Source organism: Megalops cyprinoides, chromosome 1 (assembly GCF_013368585.1).
Source record: "Megalops cyprinoides isolate fMegCyp1 chromosome 1, fMegCyp1.pri, whole genome shotgun sequence".
NCBI lineage: Eukaryota > Metazoa > Chordata > Actinopteri > Elopiformes > Megalopidae > Megalops > Megalops cyprinoides.
In genome coordinates, this window is record NC_050583.1 from 61,187,843 (window position 1) to 61,204,393 (window position 16,551).

The 16,551-nt window shown below is 39.6% G+C and overlaps 2 protein-coding genes and 1 long non-coding RNA gene across 5 annotated transcripts in view; all 3 read left to right on the top strand.

The window, feature by feature from the left end:
• The first annotated feature begins 18 nt into the window (after positions 1–18).
• Positions 19–598, top strand: LOC118769944. The gene is made up of 3 exons (XR_005004531.1): positions 19–107; positions 362–385; positions 524–598. It is a non-coding gene; the product is annotated as an uncharacterized LOC118769944 (long non-coding RNA).
• Positions 599–3,159, top strand: cenpk (centromere protein K; the record flags this gene model as incomplete). The annotated part of the gene is made up of 9 exons (XM_036551695.1): positions 599–661; positions 947–1,003; positions 1,207–1,270; positions 1,437–1,483; positions 1,916–1,998; positions 2,169–2,267; positions 2,514–2,649; positions 2,736–2,789; positions 3,004–3,159. Coding segments are annotated over 9 exons (759 nt in total), but the record flags the coding sequence as incomplete, so codon positions are not given.
• A 12,223-nt stretch (positions 3,160–15,382) lies between these two features.
• The window catches only part of LOC118774108 (stromal membrane-associated protein 1-like), a 50,033-nt gene continuing 48,864 nt past the window's right edge, over positions 15,383–16,551 (top strand). For all 3 annotated transcript variants that reach the window (XM_036523266.1, XM_036523273.1, XM_036523280.1), the window contains exon 1: positions 15,383–15,655. In XM_036523266.1, coding sequence (XP_036379159.1) covers positions 15,538–15,655 — 118 coding nt within the window. In that variant the 5' untranslated portion in view covers positions 15,383–15,537. The remainder of the gene's footprint in view (positions 15,656–16,551) is intronic.

Below are 16,551 nucleotides of genomic sequence, written 5' to 3' on the forward strand. Positions count from 1 at the left end.
ACACTGGCGGCAGTTTCGGTTGTTGAACTGGCGACGTCAAACAAAACAAAGCAAGCTAAACGTACTGCTCAAACCTTTTATCGCTTGTTGGTATTACTTTAGTTATGGTAAGTATAAATAACATAAGTCACAGTCTAACTTAGGCTGCATTAAAATAATAAAAAGTATGAGTTGAACTGTCTTAGCGAAATAAGTTTGCCAAGTTAGGGTTCCCGTAAACTGGAACGCAAGCTAGCGAGCTACCTACTGTACTCAGTCAACGTTAGCATGCTAGCTCGCTAACATTATGGCTTGTTGCGTGCAAGCTAACTATTGTATCAGCTAACATGAATGCATGCACTTCCATTTTCTTGTTTTGCAGGATGCAGATGAACTTCTGAAGAATGTAAGTACCACTGTCGTCTAGCAGTTGCCCGTCAACTTTCAGAATTTCGCATTTGAATATGCTGGTGTGTTGTCGCTTGAAAGCTTGTCGTTGTTATTTCTAAATATTCTCATTCTTTTTGTATTAATTACATACAAGGCTAAGGCTGTAGCCAGTACTATGTCGGACTACCAGCATAACCTGCCCCCAGATACACCGGACGACGCGGGGTTCCCCGAGGCTGCGCTAACGGAGCTGCTGGATGAGTGTGAGGAGCAGCTGTGTCAGCTGCAGCAGGTGGGTGTCTCCTTCATATAAACAGAATTCCTGACATCGGTGGCCAACATCAACGCAGCCGTCAGGTACATGTTTCCTATCAGAAGTGTTTGTACGTAACTAGTAATTGCGAAGCAATGCTTGTCGTCTGTATAAATGGATAACATTGTAAAGAACTGTAACCTATGTAAGTCAGTTTGGATAAAAGTGTCTGCCAAATGAATACATGTAAATGTCTATAAAGTGCTGGTTGTGGTGAGAACAGTGTCTGTGTGTCCTAAAGACACATTCCCCATTATTTTGCAGCTGCAGAACGAGATCGCCTTGGCAGACAGTGAGTCACTTCAAAACCCGCCCAATCAGGTCAGTGAACATGAGGCAATTACTGCTTGATTTATTTATGTTCGCTGACGCTATACTGCCAGTTTGGGATATCTTTTGTACCATTACCATCGATTTGTTGTATATTAAAATTATTTGCTTCTTAGGCGTGTAACTTAATGGAAGGATAGGGCTTTCGACATCCGGGAGTAGTTTGTTCATTTTGATTTTCTGCTGTCGTTTAGGCCGCGGATCGAGTGAACACTCTTAGAGCAGAGCTTAAAGAGTGGCTGGAAATACAGCCTAACCGTAAGTGCACACAGTAAAAACATTGTCTTTCATCTGTCAGTTAAAAAGAGCAGTCTCAACAAACTTTAATTTCTCTGACATTGTCAACTTATGGCATCTGTAAGATGTAAAACGTAGTCACATAATCGCACACCAACGTGTGCCGTTTTATCTTGTTTATTTCCAGTGCTGTCTTCAAATCCTGACGTCTTGCTTGCTGTTGGCAAGGAGGAGGTAGGTTGATGCTAAATGGCTTTGAGTCTAGGTTTCACAGCCCTCTCCTCACAACACAACATCTGTTGCTCTCCGTCCTATGATCATAAGACTTTCTTCTTATGTGGGTGTTCCACATCCACAGGTTTATTGGGTAAGTCATATCGTTTTTAAATGCAAAAGCAAGTATACATTCACCTTTGGACAGCGAAGTGTGCCGTAGTTTTCATTGCACTTGTGTTGTGAAACTGGGTTCTTTCAAAGACCCTGATGAACCCTTTTCTAGGATTTGCCAATATGCCAGATCAGGTTTGATTTGGTCTTCCGTCAGGACTAAGTGTTTGCTTTACCATCATGGTGTCAGAGAACTACCTGTGTAAAATGGCATTCCCTCATCATAATTCATGTTCTGCTTACCGTGGTTTATTCTAACATTTTTATGGTTCATTGTAGTTGCCCCGGCTGAACAAACAACTTGAAATGGTGCTGTCCTGCTCTCAGGCAAAGAGGGACAAACTCAAGGAAGTTTTAAAAAGGTATCACATATTTAATATGATCATTTTTATGGTGAACTATAATACATTTAAGAAAAATGACGTTTCACATATTCTAAGTGAAAGTTATTCCATTAAGGCACGCAGATATTTGAAAGCGATATTATTTTTATGTAGAGAGTGTTGTGTGCATGTATTATTTTCTGTTGCAGTGAGCAGAAGTGGTTAGAAGAGAAAAATGACGTGCTGAAGGCGGCTACTGAACAAGTAATTGCCCTGCAACAGGAAAACGACAGGTTATCTGAAAAGGGGTATGTGTTCAGGTGTTGAAACTAGATGACTAGATGATTTACAGTGAATGACAGGAAGCAGTAATGCTGTAAAAGTAAGATTTTCAGCACTTCGCTTTACGTTTTCAAAAAGCTGTATAAAACATTTGCATGTGAACAGTACAGCGACAGAGCATTTGTTAGCACTGCCTTTGGCAACTGTTAAAATACAAACCTGTTATAGGGTAATAACATCCATTAACTTGTAAAAGTGCTGTTGCCCAACAGTGTGTTAGAGGACATGAAGAAGAAAGTCCAGAAGGTGAAAGATTACCAGGATACTCTTCTGGAAACGCTAAGCGACATCCTGGCTGAACACTTTCCGCTTCCTGTACAGGAAGGAAATGCTAACAAGAAAAAGAAGGTGGGTTCTGTGTAGTGTAGTGATTGTGCAGGAGCCAGTTCATATGAGGTTACGATGCTTCAATTAAAAATGACTTCTTCTTTTAGGGCATTACCACAGAACCAAGAGCGGATCTCATTTCACTGCACGATATTCTTGAGGTACAAAAGTGTGTGTGTGTGTATTCACATATTATGTGTATTTACTTGTTTAGGCATTGTCTGCACAACAAAAATACAGTATATTTGTGCACTGTCTACCAAAAAAAAATCAATGTAACTTACATGTGCAACTTACCCAGATGTGCTGAGCTTTATGCATGTGAATGTGTTGGTGAGCAGTGATGAGCTTTTCCTTTTTTTGTTTTTCCAACAGCTGCTCATGAACAAATTTGTTGAGACCCCTCATGAGCCTTATGTTGTGCTCAATGAGACATTTTGGCCTCCGTACATTGAGATGCTGCTTCGACATGGAATTGCATCAAGACACCCAGAAGACTGCTTTAAAATTCGTTTGGAAGCTTTTTACTAGTACAAGCAGCACCTCTTTATACAGAAAGTCTAGTTTGATTCTATGACTACAATATTATTTGTCTTTTCATAATCATGCAGTTGAAGGTGGGGTGCAGTTTATGCTGAAATATAGGGAGGGGATTTTAGGGAGAACCATTTGTAAAGTAATTTACAAATGTATTTACTGTTTAATTTGTTTTATTTGGTATTAAGATGTGTATTTTTGTTAATAAATGAATATCTGTTTGTGAATGAATGTTTAATAAAACAATGGAAAAAGTTACCTTATTTACATGTGATGTGTTTTCATGTCATAAAAAAATTATTTCATTAAATGTGGTCAGTTTTGATAGTCAATATTATGGCTACAAAACACTGTCTTGGATTGATTAATGTAATCTGAGAAAGATCCAACATGGAGAACTGGATGCATGTTTTCCATAGCTAGCAGATGTTTGATTTAATTTTTAATATTAAAAATAATGTAGAGGTGCCATTTAGTGACTCATCAGACACAATGACCTCAGAAGAGGCTGTGTCTACCTTCATTTCGTTATTTGTTCTCCTGTGAAGTACTGTGGGACTTGAAGTGCGAAAAGTGTCTGCCAGCTGAATAAGAGTATTGGAGGGTGGCATCCGTCATGCTCCTGCACAAGAGCAAGGGGTGTGGCAGCTAGGTAAGCTTGCTGTGCTCAGTTCCAGACTCCAAAGCCAGGGTGAAATGGAAGAAAAAAGCTGCATTCAAAAGCTTGTGATCTGAAGCTTTTGTTGACTTGTCATGTCAGTATCCATTTCCAGGAATACTTGCAATGACCCATTTCATATAATCTTTTGTTAACAAATAAAAATAAGCTATGAAAGCAGTCCCTCAGCGCTGTGCAGGGTCCTGCGTAAACTTGTCATTTTTGGTTAGATTCATTATATTTCCCATTTTGTCAGTTCCAGGCTGGCAGAATGCAGAATGAAATACCATGCAGTTTCATCTGAAAAAAATTGATACCTGATAATGTACCCTTAAGTCATTGGTTCTTAACCTGTGCTCCATGGACTACTTAGGGGTCCCTGGATAGGCTTCACAGGGTCCGTGAACTGCATGTATAAAATTATGTCTTCGATTCTGTCTTCCAGATAATTTGAAAATAATCTATGGAAAAAACATTTTAAGGCATTTTTTAGTCCAAAAAGGGTAGGGTGGTGTGGGATGTTACTGTACAAGGTCAGGTAATGTACAATCAAAGTCGTCATGCTATGGCTTCTAAAATAGTTGGGAATGAAAGAAATTAGACCTCTCTTTAGTCTATTCAAGTGTTTATTGTAATTTTTCATTCCAGACTAGTTTTTACAATAGTAACACTTGTGGGCGCTTGGATGTTATGTAGGAAAGAGGAAATGGCATGCTTTTGCAGTGAAATATAAAGAAATCAAAGTTGGTGTGTGACAAGTAGCTGATTTGGGAGATATAATGGAAACCGTGCCTCAGATATATCAGTTACATCACTGTGTGTGTGTGTGTGTGTGTGTGTGTGTATATGTTTTCATGTGCATTTTCGCGGGGGGGTGGGGGGGGGGGGGGTGGGGGTGGTTGGGTCTGTGACCCAAAAAACCACTGTGTTAAGTCTTGGCCTTAGGGTCCAGATTTGTATGCTAAACAATTTTGAGAGACCAGATTGGTACCTAATAACCTAATAAAAATATTTATTCAAAACACACAGAGTGCAGCATTTGGAAGGCTGCTGTGCTCAATGAAAATCTAAAGGAATGTTTTCAATTGATTTTTGTGAAATAGTTAACAAAATAGCTGCGGTCTTGTACAAATATGAATCTGTTACACTGCATTATAAATGTACTCGTAGGGGCCTTGAGCAGGTCTGATTTTTGAGCAGATCAGACTGGTGTTTCTTTTCTGCACCTGTGAGTGTTTTCATGCACATGAACAGTAACCAGTTCTTTACCTGTTTATGTAAAAGAAGGCAAGCAATGAAATATCTATAACACTGGTTGCTCAGGGATGGCTTCTAATTTGAATCCCCGTTTTAGCACTGTACTTAACTTGACTAGCCTCAGTAAATTATCCAGCTGTATAAAAGGACAACGTGTGGAAATTGTGAGCAATGCAATGTATTGCTCTGGATAACATTCTCTGCTAAGCGACTGCAATGTAAAGGGCAAACTCCATGCCTGTTGCGGCTTTATAATCTCCACTCAGCAGCACATTTCCCTTGACTTGGAAATGGCCGATTTCCTGTGCGGAAGGTTTCTGAAGGTCTCCATAGTGTGGAGATTGAACAGCAAAAGTAGGCTGTGCAGAAGTATACAGTACTGTCACATTACTATCCAAACATTAACTTTAGCTGTGTACCACACTATGATTCCTTCTGCCATGCTTCACTGCTCTGAGTTTGATTGATGGTAGTATGGATTCTTTGTAGTTTGCACAGAACCATGTTTCTGCAAGAGTTATGATATCAAGAATTATGATATGTGGATAGGGGTGGGTCGGTTCGCCGGGGTATCCTTATCTCATTGCTCTCAGGCACCCCTGTGAGTCATCAGGCACCTGCGGGTTTCTTGGATTTACCCTCAAAACCTAGAAGTGAAATGGATGTAAGTCTAAATACTACCAAGTCATCTGGGTAGTTGGTACCCTTTATCTTGTGCAGCAACTGAAGGGGAATGGGATCTGAATGGAGGATAAATGCTTGTTTCAGTAGGTAAAAGCCATGGGTAAAAGTGTTAAAGGAAGATGCTGTGACAAATTTAAAATAACATGAAATTCAAATACTGTAGCACCTCTCACTTTGCACAAAACACAAACATGTAAATTCACCTGGCTGGTGTCACATCAGTTTGGCTTCCTGTTTGGTGTAAACAAGCAAGCTTTCTTCTAGAGGGGGCAGGGGGTTGCTACCACTGCAACTAACCAAACAACTAACCAGCTCCACTGCCTTATAGCATCCAGCTGCTTTTTTTTTTGCTGAAATCCAGGCAGTCCTGTGTCCAAGTGGAGGCAATGGAGCTTGCACAGATTGATGAGAGAGAAAACCAGCAAGGAAAAGGCACATCAAAGGCTTTGCCTAAGGAGTTGCTGCAGCAGCAGAAACCTCCACTTTCTCCGAGAAAGTACAGAAGGTCCTTCCGACCTCTTGGAGCATGGGTCCATAATTCAAAAGGGGGAGGAAGGAACGATCAAGATGAAGATTCTGACCTATTTTGGATGTAAGAAGCAGATGGCACAACTCAGGGGTCCCACAGATGATGAAATGAAAGAAGATGAGAGCGCTCCGTCACAAATGCAGCAAGAGCTGGCTGACACAAAGATGAAACTGTTGATGTATGAGGAACAGCTGGAAGTCAAGACTCGCCAGTGCAGCAATCTTACAAAGAGAAAAACCGCATATGCAGAGGAATAGCAACAGATCTGAGGAGAACCTGATGCAAGTACAAGTACTTTCAATCGGAGAATCACATCCAGAGACTGAAGAATCCCCAGGACAAAAGGGAGATTGAGGACAGTGTCTTCTTCCAGCAGAAAGAAAATATGCAGAACTCCACACTGAAGGTTGCAGAAGAACAGCAGGAGAAAAGAGCTACAGAGCTACAGGATAAGGCCAAAGAGGATGCAATTGACCGTAAAAATCCGGAGGACAAGCTCTATCAGGAGCTCCACAGGCAACGTTTGTAGGTTCAAATTGCACAGGTCCAAATAACGGTGAGAGAGGCAGAACAGTTGAATGGGGAAAAAGTGGTCAGGAAGCTGCAAAAAAGTCCTGGAGGAGTAGCAGGAGGAGTTGGAAAATGACAGCCAACAGCTGGGCACCGTTCTGGTAAATGCTAAAAGTTGTGAGGCAGGAAGTGAATAAGGTTGCAGGATGTGCTTGGCAAAATGCAGGCACTCAATGAGAAGAAAACAACAATCTAGAGTTCTGGGACTCCATAGCGTATGATAAGGCTAAGAAGAATGACACTATGAGTAAACTGGAACAGCACCTGTCTGAAACACGGAACACAGGAGAAACTGGTGGGTCTGAGAAACAACTGAAACTCGAGTTCAAATGTGGTAGTGGACAGGACAGGTAAAGTAGGAAAAATTCCACAGACATGATTTTTCTGAGGGGGAAAGTATGCATTACATTCTCATATTACATTCTAGACTATTTTAATCTAAGTTATGTGCTAATTTGATTTTGCATCATGTTCTCAGTGACACGAAACATTTAATCATTTTCTGTTTTTCATGAAATTCCATATTGCAATGTTTTATCTCAGGCTGATTCTTCAACATTTCTAAATTAACTAATGGCCAGTTTGTAGCTGTCCCAGATTGAAGTGGAAACAACTTCATGAACTGATATATTCACTTAGACTCTCACCTCTACCAATTTACTTATACAAGGGCCTTGTATCTCATCTAAAACCATTCAAAATCGTCATGCTTTACTCCCATTGAGCAAAATGAAATGGGCAGACTAACTATGTTATCTAATCCATTAACCTGTTCACTTGATCCCATACAAACTTATGAAAGATCTCCCTGTGCTTTATCTGCCCATGTTAAATGTTGTTAACATGCCTTTTATATGTCTACATACTAAATTCCCTAAAATTATCTCTAACAATATATTATCTAAAACTAAATATAGATTCAAAAAATCTTAGAAACTCCTGGCCTGTATTAAATATCCTTGGAAAAAATACTGGGGAAAGCTATAGCTGAACAGTTTGTAGTCTTTCTACACTCTAGTGATATCTTTGGAACTCTTCAGTCAGATTTTAGATCTGGTCACAGCACTGAGACAGATTCCGTTACGGTTGTTAATGATATACTTCTGTCTTCTGACTGTAACTGCCTCTCTGCACTTACAATTGCTTCTTAACTTGAGTGCCGACTCTGACATAGTAGATCACCAGACCCTTGTGAATAGACTTGGTCTGAAGGAAAATGCACTGTCCTCGTTCAGGTCATACATATCTGACAGATTTCAGTTTGTATAACTAAATGAAGGCAGCTCATATCTTTCACAGCATCCCACAAGTCTTGGTCCCTAGGCCCTTGCTCTTTTTTTGCTTTGCATGCTGCCGCTCAGGGACATCATCTGTAAACTTAGGTTGAACATATGAATTTTTGATGATGACAAAGGGGAAGTGATTATTATTGCTCATGCTGAGCTCGTAATGCTGAGGAAATGGGAGCAGAAGGAGAATGGCATGCATGCATTCTTGAGGAATGGTAAATATTGCTTACATGAAAATACTTAGTAACAGCTCAGCATGGGCTATTGGAATATCAATATTCCATTGCTAACGTAATTGTGTAAATTCATTTTAATAATTTGGTCACTAGAGTGAATTGCTACTGGGGCCAGAGGGCTTACTAGCTAGCTAGGTAAGTAGCTTCTTGCTACTGCAGTTATCAATCTTTAACAGGCGTCAATCAGTAGGTCCAATATCAGTATACCCAGAGGGACTTTATCAATAAATTTTATACACAGAGTTGCTAATATCCATTCAGTGCTAACCAGCAGGTCAAAGAGGGAAGGATAGAGAGTTGCTAAAAGACTGCCAAAAGAAATTAGGGGATAGCTCTGTACATTTAGACTAGTTGAATAGAGGGAGCACTGGTAGGAGATTGACCAAACCAATGCAAAACTTTCACCTGAGGTTGCAATGACAGAATACTAGGTTAATGTACTGTACCTCGTTGTACTGTACCTTGTTGAAATGGGGTTATAGTGAGGTCCAGAACAAGTTTCCTGCACTGTAATCACCTTTTAACTGCAAGCAGCTTTGAAAAAATGTGATCGGTTGGATAGAGAAAAAATTAGAGTTAAAGAATAGCTAGTTTATTTGAATGGATATTATTTTGTAAATTGCATTTTAACACTCACCGTATTTCTGGGCAGGCTGTCTTCTAAAACCACATTTTAAAATGACAAAATCATGATTGCACATTGCTGTTTTTATTTCCTTGAAATGGCAAGAAAAAAGGGAGGTCAATGCATGATTTGGTCATTGTCTGACCACCCCCCAGGCTTGCTGGTCTCCACATTCCTTAATTTGCTGAGAGGTCTGTCATTGACAAGCAGATGTTGTCTGTCACTTAGTGCTGCATCTTAATTTTGCAGTTTTAAAACTTACCACAACAAAAACTGATGTCCCTTGCCCCACAAGCCATTATGATCTATTTTATCTTTTCCCACAGGTCCATGTCTGACACAGATGGGCCTGTGAATTCAAATACTACAACCTGCTTATATTTAATTGTCATTCCACTAATCATGCAAGTCAGCAAAGTAATGCCCTGTTCGTCGTGTGTTAGAATGAACAGCCATTTCATCAATCTGTTTTAGGAGGTTGTACAGGTTGTCTAGGTTGTCTAAACTTTCTTCAGTGTGAAATATTCGACACACCTTAAACACAGCAAGACAGGCATGACAGGGTTGGACTCCAACTTCAATTCCATTAAATTCAGCATATCCTCTTGGATACCAGAAGCAAATCCAAAAGCCTCAAATCTCCTGCTCATGGTATGATATGATGGTACTGAATATCCCATTTGAGAAATGAGAGGATACAAACTGAAGCTTTTCATTAAAATAAATTATGGAAGTATTACTTTCAGCTGTCAAGAAATATCCTCAATGTCTTATTTCCCAAAAAATGGGGAGAAGGCCCAAAATAAATCTTTTAAGGTAGTTGTGTTATAAAGTATTTTAAATGCAGGTATTGTAAATTGTGAAGGTATTTTAAATGAAGTAAATCAACTACCATTGCTGAAGTATTTGTCTTCATTAAACCTTGTTGCAATCCGTACTTAAGAAGATGATTCCATGCCCTGTCTCTTTAGGATATAGCATGCCCTCCAAGGATCCCATTTGGTCTTCCCAGTTGTCCAGGACTGCATGGTTCTACCTGAAATAGCCAGCCTATATAAAACTTTTTAGGGTAATGTAGGATCAGGGTTCCCCTGTCTGTACCCTGACCTTATTCGAGAATGATATAAAAGGTAACACTGTTGCTAGGTAAACACACCTACACTGTGAAGCTTTACATACAGGTCCCTGGAGGGCCACAATAGTATTGTTCCAACACACAAAATAAGTAGGACTGTTCTGATCAATGATTATTTTGTTCTTCCCAGATATACTTTTATTATTTATTATTGACAAGTTGACCAACACTTTTCAAAAAAGGGAGCATAAATTTACAAAAAGCAAGTTTTGAAAAATACATATCAAACCAGCCTTAAGCACAGCCAAACTGCTCAAAGATCAAACTGTACTCCAGCTACACACCTATTTATAATTCATGCAATTAGGGCAAGTGTGGCTCATTAACCAAAGAGCTAATTTACATAGACAATTAAACATACACAGACAATGACAATCATAATTAACCTGATCTGCAATGAAGTTGATGAAGTGAGATCTGTCTATTGTTATAGTGGCAGATAGAAAGACAATTTAGGTTTAGGACCCTCAAGCACGTATTTAGACAACATTTGTCAGTTACAGTTGTCAATCACACAGATACAGTTACTAAACACAACAAGCTGTTTTTGGGAGCAGATGATGGCTCACATCCACACTTATTTTTATTACTTTGTGTCATAACATGAAATTCTGATACTGTTTCTAATCTATACAACCTAACCCATGCTTTCAAGCTGACTTAAGCCCAACTGAATTCCATTAAAATGGGTTAAATAAATTTGTCTTTAAGGTCCTAAAGCTTGGTGATACGTTACATTCCCAATAAAAATTAAAACACAAGACAATGTTTGTAAACTGGTTACTAGGAGTGGAAACACGTGGGAACCCTGCTCCTCTAACCACCGCAGCCCATGATATTTGGTTCTTTACATCAAAGGGAAATCTAAACAGTCTTCTTTTGTTTTTTCCATCATCCCATTTAGTGCAAGATGGTACTGTGCATGTAATTTGAAATATTTGTTTTTAATTCTCTAATAACAATTAACAGTCAATTATTTAAATATTTACACTGGACCTTGACATTTATTCAGTGTTTCGTGAGCAAAACACTTCCACATCTTCAGTCCTTGTGACAACAATACTGTTATGTTGTTGAACAAATTAACTCAGCTGCAAATAAGGAATACATTTTTATTTTTATGCTAATGACACACACAGTTACATGTCTCAGTGAAGCCTGGTGAAGAGCTCCAGACCTGAAGAGCTGAAGAAGGGGCTTCGATATTGAAGTCTAGCCAAACAAAGTTAAAAAAAATAGCCTGGAAAAGCCAAGACTGGTCTCCTCTGCTCCAGAAGGTCCAAAGAGGGTGCCTTGCAGTGCTGTCCACAGAATCGGTGCCAGAACAAATCTAACAGGGGGGCATTAGGGTAACCGTGGGGGGGCACAAATTGCCTTTCGAGAACTCAATCTATGACGTAAATGCTTGATAATATGAGTTTGCCATCAACAGCCAACACACCAACCCAGTTACATTTTCAAAACATGCTGCAAAGTCTCTCCCTTTCACACACACACATACACACACTGCACAAAATATAATCTACATGCAAGCCATGTCTTTCTCTCTTTCTCTCTCTCTCTCTCTCTCTCTCTCTCTCTCTCTCTCTGTCTCTCTCTCTCACACACACACACTGCACTGTGCGCGTCATTAGACCATCATTTGAAATAGACTATATATATCCATTTCTGTTCAAAGTGCAGTCTGATAGTTGCTTGCTTTCACTGTAACATATTAGCGTCAAGGGCCGTCTGACTTGCTAATGCTCGGTGTACATTCTGAGCGCACTTATCTTGACATGACAACAAATCAAAAAATGAAATAAATCAAACCAGCAGCACAAAAGCACCAGACAAATGAGCATACTACTTCCCCAAATGTGACCTTATGCAAATATGACCAATAGGGTGTGTTTTTTTCTTTTCTTATTTTTTGTTTTTATTTTATTTCACTTAGCGAAAAGGTTTCTACTTTTAATATGATAAATATAAATCAATTAATAAAATGCAAAGTTTGGTGCCAAAGGCCTGGCCTGCGAGGGGGGGCACAATAACTCATTTGGGGGGGCATGGCCGGCGAATGACCCCCCTCCCCCACCCCCGACGCCAACTCTGGCTGTCCTACAGCCACAGTGATGTGCTGCTTCCCCAAAGGACCTGACACTACGTCGAGCCAATTTCAAATAAAAAAATAGAGGTGTTACAAAACAGTTACATTATCATATTAGATCCATTTTTTTCATTGTGTTATTGGTGTTTGTTATACTCTCCTAAGGGGGTATTCATTACCACGTAAATTATGCAGAATGGCAGTTGAACTTCCTCTCAGATTATATTTTACTGTACAGTATGAGAACGGAGACATCTGGCCTCTTGTTATAAACTTGGAGCATGAAGTGTGAAATTAAACAATTTCAAAGCTTTTTCAGAAGCTTGGACACAGTATTGTGCACAGAGCATTTTTTATGGCCACACTTTATAATACACAGTTATGAAAAGCAGTAATTGTATATTCCGTGCAAAAATATTCAATAAAAATAGCATGATAACAATGAAGTAATATTAATAAAAAATTTACAACACAATGAAGGAAGTGGAAGAGTGATTTTCATTTTCTTTGTGGAAGAATGGAAGACATTTAGCTGACTTTCCCACCTGTTTTGAAGTGGGGGCTGTGGGAATGGGTTTTATGATCTCCCTATGGCTGCTATGCTGTTGGTAGGATTGTTCTGTTATAATGTGGACAACATGCTGCGTCATGAGATCAGCTTCTTATCTGAAGGTGATTAAAAAGAAGGAATGGCAGGTATTCCACCTTGAAGAAAGTGTACAGAAATGTACATTTCTGTGCCTTCCCATGTACAGAAATGTACATGGGAAAGTTGTGAGCTCTGAACTGCAAGGCTTCTCTTTCCCAGCAGAGGGTGATATGTAAACATTTCAAATACATTATGATGTATTTTATGACTTTATGATATAGAGATTTTCTCAGCGGAAATGCGTATCATTTGCTCTGAATGTGTGCACATTGGCATGTGTGACTGGCCCTGAGGACTGCACAGTCATGACCCTGTCAGATAACCTTATGACTACATCAGGGGATAGCAAAAGAATCCCTGATGTTATCTGCATGACAAAAAACGTCTTTAAAATCATTTTCACTCAGATCATTAGTCACTCAGATCATGTCAGTATACACATTTTCAAAAACAAACATACAACTCAGGGTTGTGATATCTCTAGCAAAACATTTTTTGATGCACAACCATTCCAAGTTTCTCATAGGTACAAATGATATATTCTCCCTTCTCCATTCTCCAAGTACATAAACAATGTGCAAAATTAGCTCTGCCACTCAAGGCATTGATCATCAATATGCCCCCAAATAACCAACACATTTCCTGTTGACCATTAAAATATCAACAACAAGAAAAGATTTACAACTTTGTCAGCACAGTATTGTTAACGATACATTGGATTTCTTTAAACACAAAGAGTATTCAACAGAACAGTTTTTTCCATGGTCTGGTTGAAAGCAAAAGACTCAAATGGGATATTGTGGCCTATCACATTCACAATGCATGTGTTTGTAATTAGCTTCACCCACAATGCAATAGGATATAATGAACAGACGTAGCTGTAGACTTTGTTGAAAGAGGTGAACAGACATATAAGTATTATTAGGATATTGGAGAAACTGCACTAATAAAATGTGGCAAAAATTACACAGGAGACAGGAGAAGATTAGAAAGAAAGTGCAAAAAGTTCAAGTGTGCAAAAGGTTCAAGTTTGGATATTGTGTAGCCCTATTCAACAATATCTGAATTATTTCCATTCAAGAGATGTTAGAATGTACATGCTTAAATGTAATGAGCCAAGTCTCAGTGTTATTGTGAGACAAACAAGCATAACTCTTCATGGTTTATATATAGGATATGCCTGGCCAGCCCATAATTTTGCAGGTGGAATACCTGCCATTCCCTCTTTTTAATCACCTTCAGATTGGAAGCTGATCTCATGATGCAGCACGTTGTCCAAATTACAACAGAACAAATCCTGCCAATAGCATAGCAGCCATAGGGAGATCATAAAAATCTCATAAAGATTTAATAGTTGAAAGATTTGTGAGGATTTTTTGTTTTTATAATTCAACGATGGCAAAGCCCGAAATCTTAAAGGTCAGTATAGATGAATCGTGTCTTTTTGTTGGTTTTGTTGTATGTATATATATTTTTATCTTGTGAAATTTTCTATAAAATATATTGGGTTATGAACACGAGAGAAGAGATACGGAAATCATATTTAATTATCTTTCACATCTACTGTTTCCCCTTTTAGTTTGTACTTGGAATAAAGTTTTAATCAGTCCAAAACTGTATAGTCTCTATATAATTACAGAATGGGCGTTCCAATCTGTCCCGTTCAAACAAAATAAAACTTTATCAGAGAAGCGCACACGCCTCTTGCTATCATCGATGGATACAGCTGTGTCAATGGGGTGGGTTGCACGCACTTGTCAACATCAGAGTTGCGCAAGACTGTTGTCAGTATTGATATTGTGGCACTGATATAATGTACAACACTTGAACCTGGCCATGTCCCCACACTGCGTCTTCAACCCAGAGCCCGCGCGAAACGACCAGGTATCGCACCTCTGTTGATTAACCCTAACGTGACAGACTAATCCAGATCACGTGATCCAGCTTTGTCTGAGCCATGAAATCCAGCCGCAAACCTTTTGTAAATAGGTCCAAGACCGTCTGATAAATGAATACACGCAAATGCAATGTCGTTTGTCACAAAGTTCACTTCTCATTAAAACGAAATAAAACCTTCGATCCAATGTTACCACCGTTTGTGACTGTGAAACAAAAAAAAATCATGCATACAGTAAAACTCTGTATCATCAGTGGTAAATTGTCTTCACAATAATGAGTTTGTCAGTACAGCTGCGTTAGAAAAGAAGTCTTAAAATTCGCAAAAGATGTCCGCGCAAACGCACATTCTGACACAGAGGACGATTATGGATCTTGGGATATCACGCCAAACATAAAGGGTACAAGCATGTACACTCAAAGGGAGCAAGCGACGGAAAGTGAAACCTTTTATGAATTGGGATACTCTCAATCACGTGACCCGGCGCCATTTTGAGGGGAAGTTCTTAGGGCAAGTGAGCAAAAATGCGGATTGGAACGCAGCCTAGCTAGTAAGCTTCTGCAAGTACAAGCAGATTCCGGTTCCGGGTACTTCCCGATTTCTGCCATATTTAGTGCTGATTCTGGCTTCACGGGTTTGTACTGTAGTTACGGTGCCCCGGGGAATGGTCTTGTTTGTAACACCTCTTCTGAGCCACGGTCATTAAGGGAAAGATTAGTGTTTCGTTACAGAAGCGGTCAATATTGGTAGAAAGATGACTACGAGATCAGAAAGGGAAAAGGCCCAAAAACTCAATGAACAACACCAGGCCATCCTGTCCAAAATGCTGAGGGAAGAGGATAACAAATACTGCGCCGACTGTGAAGCAAAAGGTACGACTGAACTGACAGTACCCCGTCGTTAAAATGATACATTTCACGTATGTCTGTGTCAACAGCAACAAGTGAAAAAAGCGATTTGAATTATTTATCGACAAATCAGCTATTGGAATGTACTGCTACCAGCAGCTGAAAGCTAACTCGCTAGCTGCTTTATGTGGATAGGAAGATCGTCATTGGTTTCACATCTGTTTTTTATTTGAAGTGAAAAATACATCGCCTGCTAGCTCTCTGTAGTCGTTGAAATTATCTGTGGAATGCTTGAGTAACGATAGCAGAGGCGCGATCGTTGTCACTGAACAGTGTGGACATATGAGATGTTCAGTTAGGATGGTAGATTGTAAGCTACCCACCCCTGGGTCCCCGTGTCTGTCACGGGCTGCCGGCTAGATGCTTGCTATTGATAGGAAGACTTTGGCTAATTATGTAGCTAGCTGTATTATATACTATAGTTTGCTCTAGCTAGCATACATCTGTTAGATATATGATGACTGAAATGGGCTGTCCAGTTAGCTCGCTAGCTAGTCCTTTTAGTGTGTTTTTTGCCTTCGATGTTTCTGGTTTTCACAAGGGCAAATACAGTAAGTTGGCTAGTTAGTATCTGGAACCCGAGAGAGTTTGCAGGTTAGCTGTCTAGATAGCTTTCCTGCCACCCTGTCAGATTCATTCATTTGCCTCCTGTGGTTGTCTATATCGGGAAAATTAGCCAATCCCACTATCAAGTCCACTTTTTGAAATATTTGTGTGCCTCCCAATCAATGTGCCTCCATTTTGTGATTTAAAGTCAGGCTGTGAATTCATCATTAAAGGAATCAGGCATGTATGACCGTTATTTAACGTTAAATCCTTGCCAGTCCACTCTAGTTTGAGGTCTAGTCTCAGTTCTCTGT